The sequence below is a fragment of the Lissotriton vulgaris genome, chromosome 7, assembly GCF_964263255.1.
Source record: "Lissotriton vulgaris chromosome 7, aLisVul1.2, whole genome shotgun sequence".
Taxonomy (NCBI): domain Eukaryota; kingdom Metazoa; phylum Chordata; class Amphibia; order Caudata; family Salamandridae; genus Lissotriton; species Lissotriton vulgaris.
The window spans coordinates 1,632,220,049-1,632,239,092 of NC_141695.1; the positions used below are offsets into that span (position 1 = coordinate 1,632,220,049).

Below are 19,044 nucleotides of genomic sequence, written 5' to 3' on the forward strand. Positions count from 1 at the left end.
TTCTCACTACCTTGTTCAAACTGAGCATGGTTCTCACTACCTTGTTCAAACTGACCACAGCCCTCTCAAATGGTTGATGCAAATGAAAAGTAAAAACTCCAAACTGTTGAGGTGGTCCATCTCCTTACATTGGAGCACCGACCTGGTACTGACCGTACCAATGCAGATGGCCTTTCCAGGTATTTCCACTTAGATGATGAAGACTGTCTTGGGAAAGGTTAGTCTACTTATCTTTCGTTCGAGGGGGGATATTGTTGAGGAAAGTTCCCCTTCTTTACATGGTCCACCCCACTTTTTGCCTGGTACCTTTCAATTCTTAGATATCACAAGTGAACAAGTAAACCATTTTATATACATGTGCTGGATACTGGTAAAAACGAGTTTCCCAGCGACATGAAGGCTTCACTGAAAGTTATGGTGTTTGGTATGAAACACCTTGTATTAAAAAAAAAAAAACACGGATTCCAGTGGTGGATTTATTGATACATGCACCCCGAGGGCACCTTAGATGTGCCCCTGAAAACCTGCTATCCTCTAGTGCAGTGGTTCCCAAACTATTGACTCCTGAGGACCCCCATAAAGCCACCACTGGAAGCCGGGGACCCCCAAGCAATTTGTGGGATTGAAATTTCAAACATTAAAGGTAATTCAGAAAAAATTAACACATGTGTGCACACAAAACAAATACTCGAATTACTAATGATTTAGGGGCATATTTACAAGCCCCTATCACCATGGGAACATCACTTTGAGATGTTCCCGTGGCGATAGGGGCTTTGCCTTATTTACAAGGCAATGTTAAGCCACTTAAAGTGGCTTCATGGTGCCTTGTAAATAAGACCCCCTTTCACCCAATGCTTAGCGTGAAAAGGGTGGGCAGTGGGTGTTGCGATGGGCATTTTCCCTGCAACACCCATTGATTTTGACACTGCCCCCTATTTACAAGAGCAGCATAAATGGGAAGCAGCGCCAAAATTAAGACCAGGGAAAACCTGGTCTGAACTTGGCGAAACAAGGTAAAATGCTTCATTTCTCTTTGTTTTTGCAAAACACCTTGGATTGTTTATGTTCAGGAAGGTGACCCTTCCTGCACATCAACAACCTTTAAAAAAATGAAATTTTGTAACTTCCATGTGTGCTGCATTAAGCAGCACACATAGAAGTGACAAAATTACATTTCAAGATTGTTTATGTGCAGGAAGGGGGACCTCCCTGTACATAAACAATCTTCCCCTGTTAAGTGTAGCGCCAGCGCTGGGGAAACGCAGGGCTGCACCATATTCTTGTAAATATGGTGCAGCCCTGCGTTTCTGAAGTGGTGAAGTGTGCTGTTAAGCCAAGGAGGCTAGTGACACTATCCGCCACTTCTGTTGTATTTTATATTAAAAGAATTTGCAAGAAAACAAAAAAAGTTAATGGGAAGGTTGGTGCTGCATCTCCGTGACTTTTCAATGGTTGGCTTTATTTCGCAGTACAAGGCTCCTGCTCCTGCCCGGGCCAGACTGGAAACCCAAAGCAGCCTTGGCAAATTATTTCAAACCAGTGCCCATACGGTGCACACCAAGTGCAGTGATTGAGCCTGACCCATACAAAGGGGGCTTTGTGAGGCTCTCCCCTTAAGAACTTTAGGAACTAATGGTGCATTCTACAACACATTTATCATTATATATTGAATTGTATTAGCTTTTAAAGAATAGTAAATGAAGACCTAACTATGCACAAGAATGCGACAATCTTTCTGGGGGCTCTTCAATGATTCCCCCCCTATCACCCTCCAACAGTGCCTCTCATCGCTCCATACCCCTTCTGTCATATGTATTTCATTTTTTATAGCATCTCTCATACCATTGTAGGATGTCAGAGCACTTTACATCACACACATATAGAGACAGTGAATCATATGTGTCAATCAGTGTATAGAAAATTTTACATAAGGCAAAGGGGACTACAAGGTGTAGAATTCACATGTAATTCATACTGGTAGGCATTTTTAAAGAGTGCTGGTCTGGAGAAGCACAAAGTCAGGATTCAGAACATAACACAGTGGTTAGCATTAGCTTTAACAATAACAATGTATTTCAACCCAAATAAACCTTTTTAGAAGCATCAGGATAATGAAAGACTGAGAAAAAACATAAGTCACTAACTTGTACTTGCAGTTTGCAAGCAGCTGTTTGATGACAGTTTCCATATAAAATAATGCTTTTGAAAATGCATGATACAAGTTCTTTGCAGTAGGCATATTAACCCTCTGTGCTACATTAGTTCAGTAAAAGCTGCCACTGAACAAAACTCTCTTGTCTCTCCAGCAGGGACATTAATCACTGTTGTTATCTTGACACTTTTATTGTTCTTTGAAAACAGCTAATTAAACAAGATACTTTGCAGTGCTTTTAAAACTGCTGCCTGCGGACCCCCTGGGAATGTGCCAGGGACCCCTGGGGGTCCGCGGACCACAGTTTGGGAAACACTGCTCTAGTGTGCTGGCTGACCAGTGTCGGCCAGCTTGCCAACACAGACAGGTTTATGGCCCACTGCATATGAGAACCTACAATCTCTGAGGCCAGAAAAGTGCCTACTCTGGCGACGGTGTTGCCACCTCTTCCAAGCAGGATGGCTAAGTAATCACCATATCAAGGCCGGAGGCTGCCGACTTTGATATGTGGCCACGGCTTCCCCAGATTGGGAAATGCCAACCCCCTGGGCTTATCTGGCACCAGGACAGGTGGGAAATTAAATATGCAGGAAAGCGTGGTGTACTACCAGTAAATCCACGAAGATGAGCTGCCTGATGTGCCCCCTTTAGGAAAACTCCGCCATGCAAGTAATGGTAGAATTAGGCACTCTGGGACAAGGTTATGCCCACGTCCCATAGGAAATGGTCATATAGGGGGTGTGGTGACCCCAAGGGTAAGTGGCCTGTTAGACCTGACATCACTGGCTTGAGTCTCTCCTCCATTTTTTTCTGTTTGCCTCCTCTGTTTACAACGTTTTTGCTGGTATACTGCTTTGGGCACTGTGCCACTGCTGATCAGTGCCACAGTTCAAGTGCTCCCTATGTAAAATTGCTGTATTGATTGAATTCCATGTTTGGCTTATTTGGTTTACTTATACACGAAAAACTTAGGGGTCTAGAAGCTAAACCAGAAGAGTGTTTGCTAATGTAAAACCTATGTCTAATTAGTACTATAGGAATACTAAGAGTAGTAGACCAAATCGCCAATAAATGAAACACCTGTAACCGTGAGTCACCCCAGTTGTTTTGGATTCCCATCAAAGTCTTACAAGATCAATATTATCATTTGGTAATCCCTGGCGGGTATTGTGTCTCCTGACCATTGAGATCACATGCATACCCTCTCGGATGGTTCGGGGTAGCGACCACAATCACACAGGTATCACAAATGCTGTTGATTCAGTGGGAAAAAGTGCAGTGCAAAAAGAAAGTGGTGATTTAAAATAGGATAGGGAACCAACAGAAAAACTTTTAATAGGCGTTGGCCCCTTCCTGATTAAAAACAAGAACAGACTGGCAAAATTATCGCATTGATAACAAATATCTGCGAGGAGACCAACATGTTTCAGCCTCAGAGGGAGTTACCTCAGGCTTTCTTCAGGGTCTCTGTTCTGAGTTATGCTACTGCCTGTATAAGTGTATAAATGAGTGTGAAAAATTATACAAAAAACACACAAGTGAAAAGAGCCAGAAAAGGATATAGTGTTCCTTCTTCTGTGCGTACTCCTCTTCGGAAGCAGGTACTTGGTTACTGTAGTCGGGGGACAAACATACAAGTGAAACAATTCCAGCAACTCTGGTCTGAAGATAACAGTGCAAGAAGACAAGAACTGTGTCATTCTACGATACTCACCCAGTGCTTCCGGGGAGTGGACCTCACCTCTTCCTGGACCTGGCTCAGGATATGTGAGACCCCGCTCTACGGGAACAGAAACCGACCTCATGATTATGATTACGGAGGGATCAGGGATAGATCTACTCTCGTGCACACTACATGAAGTCAAACATGTTCTGAACGTAGAGTATACTGTCATACACCAAGAAGCGCTCCCGTATCAGTACACCTCGTAGCACCCACCCGCCGTGAGTCAAAAGGACTCGAGAAATGTTGCGTTGACAAGGTTATAGATGTTATTCAGATCTGTGTCAGACGTGGCCCGCCAGGAGTGCTAGCGGAGCTATCGTCTTACCTGTCCGTCGTTGTCTCGAGCTGTGACTGAGTCAGGGGGAGGCACAGAACAGTGTACGTCATTCTTACTTGAATGGTTAGGAAAGAAGTTCCCAACCAATCAGCAAGAGATACAATGACGTAACCTCATACTGAGGCTCGAACTACTCGATGACGTCATACTCAACACACGGGTAGTTCTAATGATATACGAAAGGACCCCGTAATTATACAATGGCTGGTCAAGATTGCCTGATGAGGAGTTTATGAAAGACTGAACCAGGGGATGTCGTCATTCAGTCCGTGTTGATCAGTACCCAATTTGTACACCCATCTTTGCTCTTTGCGAAACAGGAAGTTAGACACATCGCTTACATGGGCAGGGATGTGTGGTTTTTCGAGAACATGCCATTTGAAATCATTTTCACTATGATTGTGCTCAGTGAAGTGTTTGGTAAGTTTAGATATGTCCTTTTTGCAACGGAAAGTGCTTTTGTGTTCCTGCATTCTCACTCTAACCTTTCGGGTGGTCATGCCAACATATCGTTCGTTACAGATGCAGGTGAGGAGATAAATCAGGTTGTTGCTGTTGCAATTTGAAAATTATCTCAGCTCCCAAGGTCGATCTGTCCCGATGTCCACACTCGTGATCTTAGAGGTGAGTGGGCAAACAGAGCAGTTGCCACAGGGGTGGTGACCTGTAACAGGCGGCAGGTCCCAGAGGGTGCCCACTTCTCTCTTAGCAGTGGTTTTGGGACGGGTGTGTACCAGACGATCCCTCAAGTTTTTTGAGCGTTTGAACGCGAACAGTGGGAATTCGAGTTTGTCTTTCCCGCTGTTTAAAATGCGCCAATGTTTCTTGATGACTTTCTGAACCTTATTAGACTTGGTGTTGTATGTGCTCACAAGAGTGAGTCGTTCAGTCGGTGGTTTTGCAGGTTTAGGTTCAAGTAGAGCAGCCCGATGGTTATTAGCTGCTCTTTTGCATGAGCGGTTCACCAGTCTTTTGGGGTAATGTCTTGACTGAAGTTGTTTAGACAGTTCGACTGCATGTCGTACAAAGCTTTCTGCAGTGGAGCAGTTCCTCCGAACTCGTAGGAACTGGCCAAATGGGAGATTGTCCCTTAGGGACTTGGGTTGCTGACTCTCATATAGTAGTAGTGAATTCCGTGCCATTGGTTTGCGGTAGAGTTCACTCTGTAGGCCGTTCGCTGTACAGTAGATAGAGAGATCCAGAAAAGCTACCCGTTCTTTGCTTATTTCAATAGTAAACCGGAGGTAGTCATTTTGATTGTTAAGCCATTCATGGAATTGTAATATAGATTCCTTAGACCCTCTCCACACTACCAAGACATCGTCTATGTATCTCTTCCACCAGATAATAGACGCGAAATGTGGGTTGCTCCCATGTAGTACAGTGGTTTGTTCAAACTTGTGAACATACAGGTTCGCCAGGGACGGGGCAAAAATACTTCCCATGCTGGTGCCTGAGATTTGATGATATATTTGGTCTTCATACATGAAAAAGTTTTCCTTCATTGCTATAGTAGCAAGAGCCATGATGAAGGGTACAGGAGTGATGGAGTCAAGCTGTGATTCCTCCAGGATGGTCCGGATGGTGTCTAGAGTAGCATCCTGGGGGATAGAGGTGTATAGCGACTCAATATCCAGCGAGACAAGATAGTCTGTCTCTTGGCAAAAATCAATGTCGGGGATTACCCTCAGGACATCAGTGGTGTCCTTAAGATATGTGGGCATGGTGTGCACTAGAGGTTTAAGGAAATGATCCGCAAATGCTGATAAAGGCTCTAGTAAGGACCCCTGCCCTGAAATGATCGGTCTGCCAGGTGGAGGTCTTTGCGGTTTGTGTACTTTGGGCAGGGTATAGAAGTACGGCATCGTGGGATTTTTGGCCTGTAAGAACTGTGCTTCTAGGTTGGTTACCCAACCCTCAGCCAAAGCTTCCTCCACTAGATTCTTGATTTGATTCACCAGCCCTGGAGTGGGGTCGCTGGTCAGTGGTTATTTGGTTTACTGTCAGTCCCCAGTCTAGTGCACCAGGAGTGCCAGGGCTTGTAAATACAAATGCTGCTCGTGGGCTTGCAGCACATGTTGTGCCACCCACAAGAGCGGCCTAGTAAAATTATGTCTGAAGGTCTGCCATTGCTAGACCTACGTGCAGTCTGGTACTGTCACGCTGACTGCGCAAGTACACCTACTTGCCAGTCCCCAAACCTTCCCTTAACTTCATGTTAGTCACCACTATGGTAGGCCTGAGGGCAGGGTGCATTGTAAGCATAAGGTAGGACAAGCCTGACCAAGTTGGCATGTCCTAATAGTGAATTACAGCCATATTCGTTTTTCACTATTGCGAGGTAACCTGCTCTCCATTAGTTAGAATGGGCTGCCAGGATTATTAATGCTATAATCCTAGCTGGCTCGGGGAGCATGGTGCAATGTCGAGTTTGGTATCCCTGAACTCGTGGTTTAATAACGCATCCGTTTGTGTGGATGGTTTTTGGACTCTGGGTTTGAAAATAGCACTTTTAGAAAGTGGCTATTTTCTTGTCTAACTATTTCTGGTTTCTGCTGGTTTGGTGTGTCTGTGACAGGAGCTAGGTGGCTCCAGAGGTCTGAGTGAGTCAGTGTGGGATGAGTGGAACATTTGCATTGAGAGTAGGGGGAGAGTAGTTCCTGATAGCCTGCCCTGCCTGATACAATGCTGGCTCCACCTCCTGCCAGGCGACTGATGGCTCTGTGTCTGCCATGGACGATCCTGGCCCCACCTCCTACCAGGAGGCTGATAGCTCTGCTCCTGCCAGTGACAATGCTGGCTCCACCTCCTGCTGGGCGTCTGAGGACCCAGGCCTGCTCAGTGAATAGGCCAGATGCCTCTGCCTGGCTACACCCACAACAGACCCAGGATGTGGGGAAATTCCCCTGCATGGACAAAGGGATCAAAGCCAAAAAGGGGTATAAGAGAAGGACCCCTGAACCAAGAATTTAGAAACCTGAACCAAGGACAAGAAGCCTGCTGATCCAAGGACTTGCCTACCCCTTCTGCCAGTGTGCTGTTGTTGGGGGAATCCTGCAGTTGCTTCTTTATTTTTGCCAAGGAACCAGGAGAGAGGAACTGAGTGTGTACTCTCAAGCTTTGCTAAAGAAAATCTCCAAGGGCTGGAAGAGTGCCAGCCTCCTGTTGAAGTCACAGGGCTAAAGGACTTCATCTGCTAAAAGTGCTTGTTGCTGGAACTTGAGAATCCAGCACCTCTGAAAGAAACCAGCAATCTCGACGCCGCCGGACGTCGCCGAATCCAGCTCGACATCGTGAGTAACGGAGCCAGTGTCCCGCTTCCTCGACGCCGGCCGCCGGGCCCGATCGACGCCAGCAGCAACGCCAGTGAGTAGTGAGTTCGGCTCCAGCTCCAAGTGACCTCGTGTCTGCACCGCTGCTGATCGCATCGACTTCGTGCCCTCTCGACGCCGTGAGCGCTGCTCACTCTTGCAACATCATCATCATCATCGACATCGACGAAAAGGCCGTATCCTGCTTCGCCTCGTGAGCGCTGCTCCTGCCTGACATCTGTCGACGCCGCTGCAGGTCGGCCAGACTCCGAGGCCGGATCGACGCCGAAGACGCGACGCCGGACATCTCGACGCCGCTGATCATCGTGTGCTTCGCTTTTCCAAGGTACTGTGTTGTGGGGGTCTGTGCGACTCCGGGCTCAACATAGCGCTCCTCGCGGTCGACGCCGAACCCTTTGGATTAACTTTGCCTCGACGTCGTGTGACTCCCGTGTGGGTTACATTGTTGCCAAGAACTGTGTTTTAAAGAAGAGGAGTTGCTTTTGATACTAAAGACTTTGTGCTAAGAAGAAACTACACTTGAACTATTATTTTTCCTTCCAAGAGTATTTATTAAGATTGTGGTATATTTTTGTCGTTATTCGGTCTTGTGCTAAGCCTTATATAAAAACCCTTATTTTTATAATACTACTGTGTCGTGTCCATTTGTAGTGTATTCACTTTATTACTGTATGTGGTCATAAATGCTTAACACACAGCCTCTGAGATAAGCCTGTCTGCTCTGCCAAGCTACCAAGGGGGTGAGCAGGGGTTATCAAAGGGTGTGATCCCCTTACCCTGACTAGAAAAGGTGTGTTCGAGGCATGTGGGCTGCTGAATTCATATCTGTGCATAGATCGCCACCTAGTGTTGGGTCCGGATGATTGCACATTGTTGTCCTGGAAGAGTCTTCGAAGTATCACGAGATAGGTGGCTCCTCCCCTGGACTACAGTGCGCATGGGCATCGCCTCCATCCCCAGATTGTTTTTTTCCGCCATTGGGTTCGGATGTGTTTCGGTTCCCTCTGTCGGAACCGATAGTTGTTCAACTTCTAATCGAGACCAAAAGGTCTCCAGGCTGGGCGTCGGTATAGTTGCGTACGAGTTTCTTTTCTGACTCTCAGCTCCGATCTCTTGCTGCCCTTCCACGTGCTTTCGGCGCGGACGGGCCTACACTTTTGCTATGGAGCGGACTCCGTTTAAGAAGTGCCCGGTGTGTAACTCTAAATATTCACACCTCGACGTGCACCCTGTGTGCAATACATGCTTGTCACCGGATCACCACGAAGACAGCTGCATGGCGTGTTCGAAATTCCGGTGCAAGAAAACTTTGAAGATTCGTCGGGCCCATAGGCTCCAGGCTAAGTTATCGACTGCGGCTCCCCCACCAGACGACATATTCCAGGAATCTGTCGAGGGAGAAGACGACGGCCAAGGTTCGGGCTCTAGTCCCGCGTCTGAGGGGGAGACCTACGACGCGGGTGAGGAGAACTTTGACGAAGTCACCGACGAGGTAGGGGACGACGATGAGGCTTTTGCCACTATGGGGGATAGCTCGGAGGAGGAGCATCCCCACCCAGACTCAGGGGTTATTCCCCTTCATACGGCCCAGGTCGAGGGATCGCCTTCGGGCCTTACCCAAGATCTAATTATGAGTCCTACGTCCCCGCCTCCGGGCCCGGTCACGGACATTTATGAGACGCCACTTACGTTGAAGAAAACGAAAGTGAAGCCAACTGGTCACGCACCCTCGGATGCGAAACCGAAAGTGAAAGTTGCGCTGGTGAAGAAGGTTCTGGAGGCGTCAACTTCAAAGAAAACCAAAATGGCCGACTCGAAGAGCCACGCCAAGATGGCCGACCCGAAGCCCTCGGGGTCGGTGCCGAAGGCGAAATCGTCCGACGCGGCTGCGTCGGCTCCGAAAGGGGTTGTGGACCCGAAGACGGCTCCGAAAAAGCGTCAGGGCGACGACGCACATGGACATGGGGCGTCGGCCCCGAAGAAGGTGCCTGCGGGTGATCAGGCTCTCGATGCTGAGAAGTCGCTCGAGCCGGTCAAGCCCTCTCAGGCCTTGACGAAGAAGGTGGCGGAATCCCTGCAGCGGATACGAACGGACAGTGTTGTCCCCCCTTCGGGCACTGTGGCGCCGAAGCTCACGCCTAAGCCTGCGAAGGAGCAAACGCCTATCCGTTTCACCTTTCCTCCCAAGTCGGCGCCGAAGGCCTTCGCGCCGAAACAGGGCGGACCCTCGAAGGAGGTATTGGCACCGAAAGCTGCCTTGGTGGTGTCGAAGCTTCGGCTCCAACCGCTTGCTGAAGAGGAACGTCGTGAGGTAATCATCGACGCCAACACCGGGAAACTGTCTCTCCTCAAGAGGAAGATCACGACGGAGCCGGCGTTGGAACATTTTAAGATCCCTCTCAAACACAAAAGGGACTCTGCGAACTCTTCGGCGCTGGTGGAACCTGTGTCCCCACAAGCCCTAGGACACTCGCCAACGCATTCCGCCGCAGGCGATGCGGACGGGGAAGACGCCAAGTACAACTATCCGGCGTACTCGGATCCGGAGGAGGAGCACGAACCTTGGTCAGCCGGAGGCGACCCAGAGGACCCGCAGTCTGGCCAGGACGCGCAACTTTTTGCGGCAAAGACGTCCCCGACTGAGGACTCAGCGGCCTTTAACGCTCTGATCGAGAGAGCTGCGGCTAACCACGACGTCGAGCTGCACTCGGACCCCGTGGATGTGGACTTCTTGTTTGACACTTTCTCGGTAGCCGAAAAGTCAGTCAAGACGCTGCCAATGCTTAAAGGGGTGCTTAAACACGCAACGGAGGTCTTCAAGGAGCCCACACGAGCGCGTGTGGTCAACCCTCGCATCGACAGGAAATATAAGGCAGCGCCCACGGATCCTACATATATCAAGGGACACTTGCCATTGGACTCCTTGGTTGTTTCAAACGCTCGGAAGAGGGCGAACTCTCAAACTACTGGTGACGCTCCTCCCCCAGACAAAGAGTCCAAGATCTTTGAGGCCTCAGGCAAACGGATTGCGGCACAGGCAGCTAATATCTGGAGAATATCTAACACACAAGCACTCCTTGCACGTTATGATAGGGCCCATTACGACACCTTAGAGGCCATACTGCAACACTTGCCTGACCAATACAAGGAAGCAGGAGAGATGCTGATTCAGGAAGGAAAACTCATTACGAATGCATCCATCAAATGTGCACTGGATGTGGCAGAGACAGCCTCCAGGGCTATCAATACCAGTGTGTTGCTTAGACGCCATGCCTGGCTTCGAATTTCAGGGTTCAAACCCGACATCCAAACTACAATACTGAATCAAACAGTGAATCCTGACCACCTGTTTGGCCCTGAGGTGGATGCCACCCTGGAGAAAATGAAAAAAGATACGGAAACTGCCAAGTCTATGGGGGCTTTACAAAGTCAGCAGTTTCGGAGTGGTTCCTTTCGCCGCTCAACTTCCAGAGGCACCTCAAGGGGACAGGCATCCCAATCCACACAATATTACAAGAGTAACACCCAAACCTCGTACAACAAGGGTAGAGGTGGTTACAGAGGCAATAACGTCAAGGGCAGGGGACGTGGAAACAATAGCTCCAGGTCCACCACCACCACCAACAAACAGTGACGTCTTGTCACTGCCCCCCGACCATACAACACCGGTCGGGGGGAGACTCCAGCAGTTCCTGCCGGCGTGGAAGTCCATCACCACGGACAGTTGGGTGAGGTCTCTTATCCAGTACGGGTACTGTCTAGAGCTTACTTCCATTCCACCGGACATACCCCCAAGGAGCCGTCCTATGTCAGGCGAGCACTTGACCTTGTTGCAGCAAGAAGTTCAAGTCATGCTGCAAAAAGGGGCGATAGAGCTCGTTCCATTGCAAGAGCGGGGAACAGGGGTTTACTCCCTGTATTTTCTGATTCCCAAAAAGGACGGATCCCTCAGGCCAATCCTGGACCTCAGGCCCCTAAACTGGTACATCCTCTCGGAGCACTTCCATATGCTCACGCTGCAACAGGTGCTTCCCCTGCTTCAGCAGGGGGACTTCCTGGCCACGCTGGATCTGAAAGATGCCTATTTTCATATCCCCCTGCATCCTTCCCACAGGAAGTATCTCAGATTCACGATTTTGGACCAGCATTACCAGTTCAGGGTTCTGCCGTTCGGGGTCACCACGGCACCAAGGGTATTTACAAAGTGCCTAGCGACTGTGGCGGCTCATCTCCGTCGCCAGAACGTCCACGTCTTTCCCTACCTGGACGACTGGCTCATTCAGGCAAGGACGGAACGACAGTGCGTCGACCATGTGTCACGCACCATTCATCTCCTGCACGATCTGGGATTCTCTCTGAACTATCCAAAGTCCCATCTCCAGCCCGCCCACGTGCGACAGTATCTGGGCGCGACAATAAACACTCTGGCGGCCACTGCGCAGCCAAATTCAGTGAGAATCGCCAGTATCCAGGCGCTGATCCAGCGGTTCAGACCTCAACACTCGCTTCCAGCGAAGGTGTTCATGCAGTTGATAGGCATGATGGCCTCCTGCATCTCCATTGTCCCGCACGCGAGACTACATATGCGTCCGCTTCAGGAGTGCCTTGCACGTCAGTGGACTCAGGCTCATGGGCAACTGACAGACCTAGTGTTGGTGAGCGGTCGGGCATACAACTCTCTGCATTGGTGGAACCCACACAACCTTTGCAAGGGCCGACCATTCCAAGAGCCTGTGCCACAGATTATCCTGACGACGGACGCCTCTCTCCAGGGATGGGGAGCGCATGTACTCCAGTACACGGTGCAGGGACTCTGGACACTACAGCAAAGGAAGATGCACATCAATGTGTTGGAACTGATGGCGATCTTCATGGCCTTAAAGGCGTTCAAAGTACATCTGTGCAACAAGGTCGTGTTGATCCGGACGGACAACATGACAGCCATGTACTACATTCAGAAGCAGGGAGGCACACACTCTCCACAGCTGTCTCATCTGGCTCAGAGCATGTGGAAGTGGGCCATTCAGAGGAACATCTTCCTCATGGCAGAGCATCTCCCGGGCAAGGACAATCAAATGGCGGATCTGCTCAGCAGGCACAGCCATCAAATGCACGAGTGGGAGATACATCCGTCAGTACTCCAACAGTACTTCCAAAGGTGGGGTCTTCCAGAGATAGACCTGTTCGCCACAAAGGAGAACGCAAAATGCCAAAGCTTCGCCGCCAGGTTCCCACACCCGCAATCACAGGGCAATGCGATGTGGATGAACTGGTCAGGCAGATTTGCGTACGCTTTCCCCCAGCACCTCTGATACCGCTGGTGGCACGCAAGCTCAGGCAGCACTCGATGACTCTCATCCTGGTTGCTCCGACGTGGGCTCGCCAACCATGGTACACCACGTTTCTAGAACTGTCCGTGGTGCCGCATCAAAGGCTTCATCTCACTCCCAGCCTTCTGACGCAGAGCCATGGCGACATTCAGCACCCAGATCCGCAACAGCTCAACCTGGCGATCTGGCTCCTGAAGTCCTAGAGTTTGGCTACCTCAATCTTCCTCCCGATTGCATGGACATCATTCGGGAGGCAAGGAAGCCCACTACTAGAGCTTGTTATGCGGCTAAATGGAAGAGGTTTGTCATCTACTGTGCTAACCACAATATTGACCCGCTAGATGCTTCCATTCAAAACATCATTTGTTACCTTTTCCACCTGTATCGGTGCAATCTAGCGTACTCTTCCATCCGCATTCACCTGTCTGCTATGGCAGCATACCTCCAGAATAGGCAACACCTGTCACTCTTTAAGGTCCCTGCTATCAAGGCTTTTCTGGAAGGACTCAAAAGGGTCATTCCACCAAGGACCCCACCAGCTCCAGAATGGAACCTCAATGTGGTTCTTACAAGGCTGATGGGTCCTCCCTTTGAGCAACTGCACTCTTGTGAGCTTCAGTTTCTGACTTGGAAGGTTGCGTTCTTAGTAGCAATTACATCGCTACGGAGGGTTAGCGAGCTGCAGGCGCTCACCATCCAAGAACCTTTCTTCCAGGTACATGCTAACAGGGTGGTGCTCCGCACTAACCCTAAATTCCTACCCAAAGTTGTATCACAATTCCACATTAACCAGACAATTGAATTGCCGGTGTTTTTCCAAAACCCAGAGACGCTGGCGGAGCGCATGCTCCACACCCTTGATGTTAAGAGGGCCTTGATGTACTATGTAGAATGGACAAAAGATTTTCGCAAAACCAAGCAGCTTTTTGTTGCTTTTGCCACACACCACAAGGGAAACGCTATCTCCAAAGCGGGGATCGCTAGATGGATAGTAAAGTGCATTCAGATCTGTTACGCTAAAGCTAAGCGCACTCTCACTATCCCACCGAGGGCCCATTCCACCAGGAAGTTGGGGGCCTCTATGGCTTTCCTAGGTAACATTCCTTTAGAAGATATCTGTAGAGCAGCCACATGGTCTACCACACATACTTTCACTAAACACTACTGTGTAGACGTGCATTCCAAACAGCAGGCAGCTGTTGGTCAGGCTGTTCTGAAAACACTTTTTCAGACTGCTGCAGCTGGCACGGGCGGCCGCCGCTAATGGAGGGACTGCTATGTATTCTATGCACAGATATGAATTCAGCAGCCCACATGCCTCGAACAGCAAATGCTACTTACCAGTATGCATCTGTTCTTGGCATGTAGGGCTGCTGACATTCATATCGCCCACCCTCCTCCCCGGCGCCTGTAGCAGCTGCAGTATTCATTCATATTTATATACATATGCTCATAGCATGGTCATCACTCACATTCTTCACTCCATCTCTGCCAATGGCTAAAAACAATCTGGGGATGGAGGCGATGCCCATGCGCACTGTAGTCCAGGGGAGGAGCCACCTATCTCGTGATACTTCGAAGACTCTTCCAGGACAACAATGTGCAATCATCCGGACCCAACACTAGGTGGCGATCTATGCACAGATATGAATGTCAGCAGCCCTACATGCCAAGAACAGATGCATACTGGTAAGTAGCATTTGCAGTCCCTATTTGTCAGAAGTGCATACCTCTGCCAACTAGAGACAGCCGGTTCTAACATGGCCCATTTCCATGTAGGGGAAATTGTAATGTGTACATGTTTTTCTGTATGAGGGAAGATTGCAACACTGCTACTCATTTTGTAAAAGAGATTTGGGTGTGACTAAGTTTAACAATTTTTTCAGGTAAAAGAGCACTAGCAATTTTTTTAGTTTTGAACCTGGTAGCCAGAGACCGCTAGTTAAATATTTATTCATTGAAATTCCTCAGTATTGTTTTTAGCATGGCGATTGTATCTGTTTGCATTAATAAATATTTAGAGATAATTTAGACCGCTCTAAATTACTTCAGTTTATATGGTACATGAAAATAAAGAAGATTTTTCTATTTTCCCAATTTTTTTATCTGACTTTGACATGAGAATACCAGGCAGGGAAGCTTGTAGTAATGCTGTCATCAGTTCTGACTGGGTGATAAATGTGTGCATCGCATCTGGTTATACTGTAACCTTTGTTGCATACTGTCACAAGTAACTATGCCTCTCATCCACTTCAATAGCTTAGTGGCACTCAATATTCGATCCATTTGTCTCAGTTGTATGGCTCTATTGTACTTGAAATGTCTTACTAACTTCCCCAAATATTTTTCTGAATGAAATGAATTTGTACTTGTAAAGCGCACTGCTGCCCCAGCTACCGGGCGTCCTGGCGCTGTATTCACACCGCTGTCGAACCCTTCCTGGCTTTTCCCTGGAGTGGCAGTAAGACCCGAACCAGAGGCATATCGAAGGGCTCAACAGAAAACACATCAGATGTATGGCTAAACGTAAAGAAGGAAAAGCAAGGGGTCAGTAAGAAGTCAAACCTAGGAGTCGACAATAATAGTAAGAGTAAAAGACTCTGAAGATCTGCATCAGGTCACAAACCACGGCTATCTAGAGTACAGACTATCAAAATTTAAACAACTTGGGCAACCGGCAAGCGTAGAGGAGCAAATCTACAATCTGCAGGTAATAACATTTATATCATTTGCAGTGGCTTTGATATAAAAGTATCAGTCTTGCCATCTGGGGATCAAGACGGACAGACAGCTAAGCACTGTTAAAGATAACCATCATTCAAGAAACAAAGAACTGGTCCCCTGAAAAAACGGGTACCAGTGTAGAAATAAATCTATTAGAAGCCACGACGCTCCAACAAAAAAGCTACGGTTATAACAGAGAACAAGGCAGATTTCCTGAGGAAGGCAACTGGCCGAAACGCGTTGAAGGAATTAATTCTGCATTTATATGAAGTCTCAAATAGTGATGATGTTGTTTTAAAAAAAACAGTTTTAATGTGAAACCATTCTAATGTTTTGTATGTAAAAAATGGTTTTTGTAACAAAATAAGTAAGAGTATATATAAGGAAAAAAAAGAAAAAAAGGATAAAAAAGAAACAAAACAACAGAGACTAAAATATCAAATATATACAAAAAATAAATAATCTTGATCAGAATTCCATGGGTGGAGAATGATTTATTATAATATACTTGTCTAAGTTACTCATGAATTATTAGTACACATAACCCGGTGTGCACGCTCTTTTTTCCAAAAAATACTTTACCTTGCTAGGGTTTATCCGATTAGGCAGGGGCCCCATTTTTCCCAGAAAGTTTTCCCTGTGAATGCCCACTCCTGGGCACCCCCAAGGTGAAGCCAGGCATCCCCGCGCTGTTGGGGCCGTTGTGGAGATTAAGCAAGCTGTTGCCCAGAGTTGCAGAGTGGGACCCATGATTAGAATAGGCACAGAGGCGAGAATTATCAGGTCCGAGGAAATTGAGCCCAAGACCCGCCGAATGAAAACACATACAGGCCCCACTTCTTTATTTTTGGCCTGGTACTCATACGTCTGACAAACCTGGTAAGAACTGTAAAGATTGTGAAGTTGGCTTTGTGCGCCTTCTGATGCAATCACAGTTTCCAGCTAAAAGTAGCTGCTCCATGGAATAAAATCTACTGTCAAAGGTACTTGTTTTAGAAGATTATGCAGTGCTCTTCTTTTTTTTCTTCTTGTTCCTTTATTAATTTTGGGAAGTTAGAGAAGCTTTTAAAAAAAAAAGTTAAAAGTCGAGGTCTTCCTACCCTGCTGACCCTTGACAAATTTGTGCAGAAATATAAGCAGAATGACAAACATGTTTTATGCTTTTTTAAGCAACTTTCTTTTTTTTTCACGGCTGTTTTATTCTTGCCTCACATGAATACTGAATGTTAAGTGGAAAACCTTTTTCTAATTATTTCACCATAATAGTGGGTAAGGAATGTATTGAGTTAAAACGATATTCATTCTTGCTCATATTTCCTTTGTCCCATAAAAATGGAGCATTTCCCACACTTTGAGTGGATCACAACTTCATATTACTTACAAAACTATGCCAACAGCGTGTACATGAATTTATTACTGTTTAATTTCTGCTGTGCTTAATTTCTTTTTTGTTTGTAGGTCAAGTCACTTTTGTCCTCAGTCAGAGGCAGGGTGGGTCAAGTTCCTTGATGGCGCCGTGGATCATAACATGAACAAAATAAAGGATTTGACCCAACATGCCCTTTAGCAATCCCATAATAGATGTCAAAGGCATCTTTGGACTTGGACTACGAATAGTTACTTTCTGCAGACACTCAGGAGGAGGGCGAAGTCTGGAGTAGGGCAAGAGGATGTGTATGCAAATGTCCTCTGATGCATTTACTACCTATGTGCTTCATTAGCTTAAATTTTGTCTGCTTTTGCCTGACCTTTTTCTCTGGAGAATGCAAGTCCAAGCTGTTCTCTTGGATTCTACCATCTCCTCCCGCTGCACCTCTTGTACTACCACCTCTATTGGTTGCGGCAAAGAGAATATAACGATAAGATCACCATGGCCACAACTCTGATTTGGATCTTTTGCTCTGTTGGAAAAGTTAAGGAGCCTCCAAACTGCCAGACTGGAGTACAAAGTGGGTATTTTCTGAGGCAGAACCTGTACACTCTTGAAGAAAACCAGAATGAGTCACTGGTGATGAATTTCCTGCCATATAAACCTCTCCCTTGTGGTGGAGGTTAAAATGTTCTACAATACAGACAGACATGTATTAAATGAACAGCAGTTTTGCAGTGTTCTGATTCACTGTTCCATCTCCTGGCCCCTTTAATTCGCCTTACCTTTCTCTTCTGCTGCATTCTCATATCTGGTATTTTTTCTCCCTCAAAGTTCCCTAGACCACATACTACTTATACATTTCTTTCTTATCATGTTCCCAGTTAAATCCACTTCCATTGTGCTCCCAGTTGAATCAACTTCCATTATGCAAATAAAGTATTTTATTTTGTATAAAGACTGACTTTATTTGTGTTTGTCTCAACAATACGTCTCAATTTTAATTTTTTTAAAACGAAGAAAATCTAGCCTTTGTATGTTCAGCTTGGTATAACTTGTTCTCACTACTTGGAGTGCCCGTTTTCTTGGTACCACTTCTACTCAAGTTGTCACCTTCGTTAGGACCTCCATGCTCTTGAAGCCTTGAATATCTTGAAATTTGCTGCAGTCAAGGTCCACGTTCAGCCTACGGAGCCCTGTCTGTGTGGGCGTGAAGTGCACAAGCTGGGTCAGGCTCCCTCCAGGCTCAAGGGTGCGGAACCTGAAATCCAGTTGGGAAAGAAGGTTATTAATTATGACCTTGGAACGCCGAACTTATAAAACATGGAACTCCTATAAATGTACATTTGCCAGGGTTGTCTACATTTGGTGCATAAGGGCCAGATCCATGTCACATGCTCAGGATATCCACATGGGATAAATATACATAAAATGAATCTAAACTAAAAACAAATTGGCATGTGGCACTGGTGCTGCTGCAGTGGGCCATTGCCCTACACTTCTGGTCTAAGTAAGCCCTTGTTTGTTTTTTGATAACAGGCAATTGATTGTAGCTCGCTGCTTGTGCTTTAAAGCTCAAATGTTCAAACACATGAGTTATAGAGAAAAGAATGTGTTTTTTCAGGTGTAAAAAGTAAGTAACATTACTTTGAAGATCAAAAGAAAAACGGAATGTAGACCAGCTCTATGTCCAATTAAAACCCAACCAGTATAACCAGCTCATATTTTGTCACCTTCTTGATTAGTAAAGGTTTAGGATTTCTGGTTGAGAATCGAGGTGACAGAGTTGTCCCACTATTAAATGTAAATTCCTTTGATAATTAGAAGATGGAGCAAACCAAAGCTACGTTTATAGACGTAGAGCAGATGTAAGTGGGCAGAGGTATAGAGGGAGGTGGAGAGGTTCAAAATGAGGGCAGTGAGAACAAAGGATGGTTCCAATCAAGACAGAAAGCAGAAGACTCGAGGTGCAAATGAGAAGGCAAGACTAAAGAAGGAGAGGCGAGGATGTACCCTGTGTGTAGACCCTTACAGACCGTGAATTAAAAGTTACGCTCCTATGAAAAGCAGG

General features: G+C 47.1%; 2 protein-coding genes across 2 annotated transcripts in view; one reads left to right on the forward strand and one right to left on the reverse strand.

Moving 5' to 3' along the window:
- The window catches only part of CCNDBP1 (cyclin D1 binding protein 1), a 118,617-nt gene extending 100,686 nt beyond the window's left edge, over positions 1-17,931 (forward strand). Inside the window, exon 11 of the mRNA XM_086932595.1 lies at positions 17,063-17,931. Coding sequence (XP_086788721.1) covers positions 17,063-17,171 — 109 coding nt within the window. The 3' untranslated portion in view covers positions 17,172-17,931. The remainder of the gene's footprint in view (positions 1-17,062) is intronic.
- Positions 17,897-19,044, reverse strand: part of LOC147706164 (protein 4.2-like) — a 61,549-nt gene continuing 60,401 nt past the window's right edge. Inside the window, exon 13 of the mRNA XM_086932594.1 lies at positions 17,897-18,234. Coding sequence (XP_086788720.1) covers positions 18,075-18,234 — 160 coding nt within the window. The 3' untranslated portion in view covers positions 17,897-18,074. The remainder of the gene's footprint in view (positions 18,235-19,044) is intronic.